General features: G+C 38.8%; 1 protein-coding gene across 1 annotated transcript in view; it reads right to left on the minus strand.

The window, feature by feature from the left end:
- Positions 1-6,868, minus strand: part of lrp5 (low density lipoprotein receptor-related protein 5) — a 59,276-nt gene that overhangs the window by 15,910 nt on the left and 36,498 nt on the right. Inside the window, exons 12-15 of the mRNA XM_008410912.2 lie at positions 2,309-2,525; positions 2,067-2,220; positions 1,028-1,163; positions 692-936 (exon numbers count right to left, since the gene is read on the minus strand). Coding sequence (XP_008409134.1) covers positions 692-936; positions 1,028-1,163; positions 2,067-2,220; positions 2,309-2,525 — 752 coding nt within the window. The remainder of the gene's footprint in view (positions 1-691; positions 937-1,027; positions 1,164-2,066; positions 2,221-2,308; positions 2,526-6,868) is intronic.

Raw genomic sequence — 6,868 nt, forward strand, 5'->3', positions numbered from 1 at the left:
ATAGCAGTACAATTTGCAGAATGCCTGTTTTGTTTAGTTTTCTTCTTGGAAAAAGTTATTAAAAACAAATTTTTGTCTAAATTAAGGTGAATTCATGGTTCCTTTTTCCACATAATGTAACCGGTAGTGTTTATGATAAAAAAAAATAAAAAAAATAATGTGATTGGTATCAGTGATTGGTATCGGTGATCGGCCCTCATGGGTGATCGGTATCGGCAGGAAAAAACCTGATCGGCACAACTCTAGTGATTACACTTGATTTTGATGATGGCATTTTATCAAATGCCATGGAAACATGAAAATAAAATATTAAGAAAAGAATTAAGAACATTCAGAAAAGAGAAAAGTAAGAAGAAAAAAGGACACAAGGAAGTATACGTAAGGAAGAAAGGCCAGAAGTAAGGACATATTTACACAACTATAAAATGTATAAATATAAATATTTTCCAAATTCTTTTTTTCCTTTTTCCATGTTTCATGAGACCTGGAAAAAAAATGAACTTGTGCTCTATACTTTCTACACTTAACTAGACTTAGCAAGAACACTTCCAGGTGACTTTCTGCRGATCATGTCAGGCAGCTCAGTAGGTTTCACTGATTTGGGCAGTTTTTTTTTTTTCTTTTGGTACTGAAGCTCACCGAGTGAGCTTCAGTACCAATGTGAAGTAGTTATTAAATAATGGACTCCTACCCATTGGCAGGATCCAGAGCTAGAGATCGTGGGTTATCCAGCAGGCGTGGGTTATCCAGGTCTTTACAGACCAAAACTTGTCTGTACTGGCCGTCCAAGCGGGCCACCTCGATGCGGTTAGTGCCAGTATCCGCCCAGTAGATGTTACGACCCATCCAGTCAATGGCCATGCCTTCTGGGTAGTCAAGTCCAAACTCTATGACGTGTTCCACGGAGCTGCCGTTCATGTATGCTCTGCTGATGGTCTAGTAGAGAGAATGGAGGGAGAGTGAGATAAGTGTTTGCTTTTCTCTTCATCAAACACAACCTATATATAAGTGGAACCATGTCTGGTACCTTGGCCTGTATGTCTGTCCAGTAAATTCTCCTTTCTGAAACATCAAAATCAAGAGCCGAGGCCTCTTTGACTCCTGTCAGAGGGATGGCCACATCATTGCTGTTCGTGCCCAAAGAGATGCTCCTGATGCTGTCCCTTTGGAGAACAATGGATCCACAGCAGTCAAATAAAACCAAAGATGTTGCTGAGACACTCACATGTTTTGTTTGACATTAAACTCACTTCTTCATTCTTCTTCAAAAAGTCAAAACATGGCATGAGCCGAGCCACAATCCTTTATTTATTGTATAACTGGGATTCCTGAATATTACACCTTAMTGACTTGTTTCTTCATTTTCTTTCATCACGTGAAGGAAAGTTTTAGTATCTCAGCCACTTAACTGATAAAATATGGGCATCGACAGAAGGGAAATGTCTACACTAAAGGTCAAAAGCTCTTACCAAATATTACACCAAAGCAGTCATTTGTGAAATTAACAAATCCCTAAACTTCTTTGCGSTAATGGATAATTGTGAGTTTATTGCAAATTTCCCCCCCACCCAAAAAATCATGATGCTAATTCCCACCTGCAGGTGGCACCATTTCTCACTTCTACTACACTGCTGCCTCTACACATTTACTTGATGTTAAGTTGTACAGTAAATTTGAATATGCGATCGAGTGATGCCCATTTGTCAGGTTAAAAGTGTCTTTTGAATATAATAATCTCAAAGCAGTTGTTAAACATGCTATTTATTACACCCATAATTTTGTATAGCTAAATGTTTTTTTTTTATTGGTTTGATGTAATATTCTAATTTATTCAATGTAGTCTGGAATCAATATGGCAAGCAACAGAAATTGAGCTATTGAAGTTCTTTAAAGAATCAAATTGTGTGTGTGTCCAATTTGTCTTGTTGTTTTTTCCCCATGTTTTGTAATAAAGGTTAAAGGCAAAAAGATATCACAAAAGCAATCACAAAATCCTGAAGAGACCAACAAGAACAGTGATCAACTCAGCTGCTTCTTCAGACCAATAGTTTGCCTGTTAGTCCTACCTGTTGGTAAACAGCAGGAAGGCCTCTGGCACCACGCAGGTCTGGAGGTCTGAGAGGAGCTCCAGCCCCATGGGACAAGCACAGTGGACTGCCTGCTCACACCAAAAACACAGATGGCTGCACCCACCATTATTCTCTGCACAGCCGTTTGTACCTGAGCAAACACACAAGTGTTCATGTACGCTCAGTTCATTATTTTCTTTTGCATTTTTATCCACTGTTCAGAAATCTGCAAATCCTACCGTAGGTCTCTGTGACTTTGGTAGCCTTTAAGCCCATTAAATCTGGCAGCTGATCGATGATGATCTCTCGCACGGCAGTGGCCTTGTGGATCCTCTCGATGCTGCGGCTCTGCCAGTCGGTCCAGTAAATGTATTCACCCAGCAAAGTAAAGCCAAAGATATGAGGCAGCTTGTCCTCCAGTAGAGTCTGCCTGTTACTGCCGTCCACGTTGATCACCTGAGGTAGAGACAGAAGAAGACTAGCATAGTTTCTACATGCAGGTTCAGAAAGAAGATGTTGACCCTGTGCCACACTGCCAGTGATACTGCTGGAGTCCTTGAACTGAAATACAAGTCACTATCATGTCACTGCTACTATTATGATATGCTTACTGATATGTTACAGTGCACAAGTTGGTGAAGCATGATTTCAGTAAATTGAAAAGGATTCTTCCGGATTAAATTAAAGACAGACACTTGTATTGCTGAGGAGACACACCACCAGGTCCAGCACAAGGTAAGGTACAAGAACACACAATATCCATTCACTGTTTATAMGGGCATATCACCCATTACCCATATGCAGGGTCAAGAGGGGAGAACAGAGCCTATCTCCATGGTTACTGAACCCCAGCACGTGTGGTGAGAACATGTAAATTCCCCGCAAAATGACCCCGCGCTGGGGTCGAACCCAAGACCCGACTCAGCAATCACAGAATGCTTCACAGCAGCTACAGACTAAGTTCACCAGCAACTTGGTGGAAATGTGCAGCTTTAACACATTTGAAATGAACCAGGCTGATGCACACTTCCATGAAGGCCTGTAGCAGCAGAGAGAAAGAGAAAACTAACATCTGGAAAGCAATGGGCTGAGTCAGACCCATTAACAGTTGGTAAAACACTTACTTCTTACACTCCAAGTCACAAGTAAAACTAATTAACAAAGAATCTCCATCATTAAGAAGTTTAAAAATGAAGAAGTGAGGAGGAGTGTCTCCTCTTCAGCATCCAATGGAGTGCTTCTTCACCAGATGGTGGTAGGAGTTCAGAAGGGTTAGTTCCCACCATGACTGGGCATCCAGCATCATACTCTTTTGAGTGCAAACACACCAAAAATATATTGTTGTTTTCTTTTCTTGATTAGAGTTCATATTTTATTTTATTTTTTCCTTGCTGTAGAGATCATACTATTGCACATTTTAATACATTTTTGAGTTCTGCCAACTGGTAAACATTGAAGGTTACRCAGTATGGTTGAAGAACTTTCATTCTAACTGACTCTATTCTGATGGTCAGGTTAAGAAAGAGAACCATATTCCATCTTAGAGTCTGAAGGATTAAGATAATGTGCTTTGGTTGAGAGAGGAGTTCATTGTTTATTCAACTCTAGTTTATTTGTATAGCACATTTCAGCCATCACCAAAACCATAAAGCAAATATAGAGCAAATATATTGATCGATGTTCTGGTTATTATGAAGCAAAGGCAACTCTAAGCTGTTTAGAGTAGACTCYGATTAATAACAGCTGCAAAATTGATCAGTATATTTGATGACAATTATTCTTGATGATTTTGATTATGGTATTTGACAAAATCTAATGTTTATTACTGTTTCATAATTGGTTGCTGTACTATATTTTTATAGTACAGCACTTTGTAAAGCACTTTGAAGTGCCTTGTTGCTGGAATCAAATGGTTGAATCCCCAGTGAAGTCCATTTCTGCAGAGTTTTTCTAATGACATCATTATTTGTCTCAGGTGTGTTGAAGCTGCAGAACACTGGCCCTGGAGGCCTGGAGGTGAAGACCCTTGTTCTGGGGAGGGCTTGTAAATCCCTCCTTACATASTGAATTTTCAGGCTTTTGTACAGCGTGGTTGTGTCTCAATATTTTTGTGTGTGTTGGACAAAGCCTAACAGAAATCTGAACTGTCTGACATGTGGATAAGATGTTGTTTTGATCCTGTGACTTATTTGAACATGATCTGTGCAAATAAGACACAGATCCTGTGACTTATTTGCTCTGGATAAAAATGAACAAGTCTGTATGTCTGAAATCTCCACAAACCACAATAAATCTGACATGATAAACCATTTAAAACTCACTGGTGGCATTAAAGAGTCGCCTGAGCTTCCAAGGTGTTGGCACTGGCATGAATTTACAGAAAGGCTGCAAATTCTCCTGGATTCTCACGGCTGATATCTTACAAATGTATATTTCATTAGATATAAACAATATTAACGAACAACAACAATATACAAACAATATATTGGATTTTTTCTGAGCTGTCTGCTTCTTTTTTTTTTTTTTTTTTTGCCTACTTCCAAGTTTGTTTGCCTCTAAACCAGTCAGCTGATCCGGAGAAATTACTGGAGAATTTTCAGTTAAAACCAAAATACTGCAGTCTCTCACTTCATGCTGACTGTGATTGCAGCCATAAATAATTCATGTCATCTTCCCAAAAATTATACACTGGCAAGCAATAGCTGTGGTATGTCGGTCTGGGTGGTTTAGATTTGACCATGTCTGAACCTTTTGCACTTTCACGTTACCTTGCACAATACTTGGTGTGCATGCTCTCTAGGCCCACTCAGCACTTCTCTCTAGCGGTTTCCTTCATAACACAGAGCTCTGTGTCTTCTACACATTTTATTGGGTAGCACTTTAAATTTAAAATAACATTTAGATAATTGAAATTTAAAAGTAATAATACAAAATGTTGTGTTTKTATGACTTAAGTAACAATATTGGACTGAGTGGTGGTGTAGTTGTAGGTCTTTTGGAGTTAGGCAACAGCTTGAGACATTGTGTACTTTAAACATACATGTCAGTTATGCTTGATAAAAGGTGACAATTGTGCCACAATTAATGTAGCTGAAAAGTGATAAAATCATCATGTAACATTTTAGTCATATCACCGACTGCAAAACTAGAAAAACGCAAACTATGTCACTTCTTAGACAGAAATACCACGCAACTCCTGTAACCGAAGATACACTCACTGAAAACACTGCCTGTCTCAATAAAAAGTGGTAAAATTACTGGATATGCTCTGGTCAAAACCAATTTCTCACATTTTCCCACAACCAGTCTTTCATTAATGTAGTCATCAAGTGTTGACTTTGACATTCACAACATCACATGGTTCTGCTTCTTCAAGAATAATTTCTAAACTAAGACATGCACTCTAATGGCGTTAATGTTGTGATAGGCAGCTGTGGACCCGGCTTTATGTTTAGTGAATGCTCATTTAAATATCCATTCACAGGCTATGAGTGAGAAAACAGAAAAAAAACAACAGTCACTTTGATGGCCCTCTGAACCAAAGGGGTTCTTGACCCTTCCACAAAAAATCCATTCATTTATTCATTGGACAAAATTAGACATGGCCATCTCAGTTAAAAGATGGGAGAGGGACTCCCTTTTTATTTCCTCTCCTCATTCTTTCTCTGTTCTCGCTTTTTTCAGGAAGAATTAGGCGCTGGCAGGGTAATTTTCACTCCCCCCTTTCTGATTCAATTTTGGGAGATAGAATGCTTCGTTTCTTGATGGACACAAGGGAAAGGACAAAATGGCAGAGAAAAAAGGGCGAAGAGAAAAGTAACAAAGGTCTCATCAGACACGCTGAGAGAGGTCTGTCCATCACAGAACACTTCACATATGGTAGCACATGGAGATTATGATGCACACAATAAAACAAGAAGAATCCAACAAAAAACAGATCCTACAGAACCCAGAACCGTTCACCCCATAACACCACCTCATTTTTAATACAAGTATCTCTCAGCTTTGTAACTCCTTACCAGAGGTACTTTCCTTTAAAGCCTGCTGTATCAAGGAAATATGTAGAGAAATATAGCATACATATAGATATTTCTGTTTATGATGATTTTATTGATGCAAGAGGCAAAGAAAGTTAGAAAAATTCAGTAAAATTTWAAAATGTCTTAAAAATGTGTTTCATTAAATGCATCCAATAGAGGTAGGTCACAATTAAAGTTTGTATTTTCTGCAACATGCCAACATAGTAAATATCTAATGAAAAAATAAATCATGACAGTAGAGAGTAAAAGAGGCAGAGCCATTTTCATTAGCTGACACATCTATTTATCAAGAATTTCTAAACATATATACTCTTCTATATATGCTAATAATTTTTTGTGAGGCAAAAGCAGAAAAATCATTGACGACTTTTTCTTTCATGAAATACTTGAGGAACAGTTTAGTTTTTATTAAATGCAAGTGGGAAGTATGGATCCTGTGGAAGGAGAGGAAATTCCACAGTACACACCACCCTCTTTCCACCTCATAGACAAACACACATCTACACACTGAATGGCCTCAACCATATGGCTCAGCGGTGTGGCTGAATAGAGCTACACATTCTCAATTTGCATAACCACAACAAAGCTGGTTCTTCACATGCATCTTGGTGAGTGTGTGAACACACAAAGAAAGCAACACATTGGGCAAACAACCTACACACACGATCTCTTTTTAAAAGAACGGAGCCTGTTCCAGGAGTTTATGACAAGGAGGTGGGGGGGAGAGTTTCACTTTTAAAGAGATGGGCCAGGGTGGGG

This window comes from Poecilia reticulata, linkage group LG6 (genome assembly GCF_000633615.1).
Source record: "Poecilia reticulata strain Guanapo linkage group LG6, Guppy_female_1.0+MT, whole genome shotgun sequence".
NCBI classification, from domain to species: Eukaryota; Metazoa; Chordata; class Actinopteri; order Cyprinodontiformes; family Poeciliidae; genus Poecilia; species Poecilia reticulata.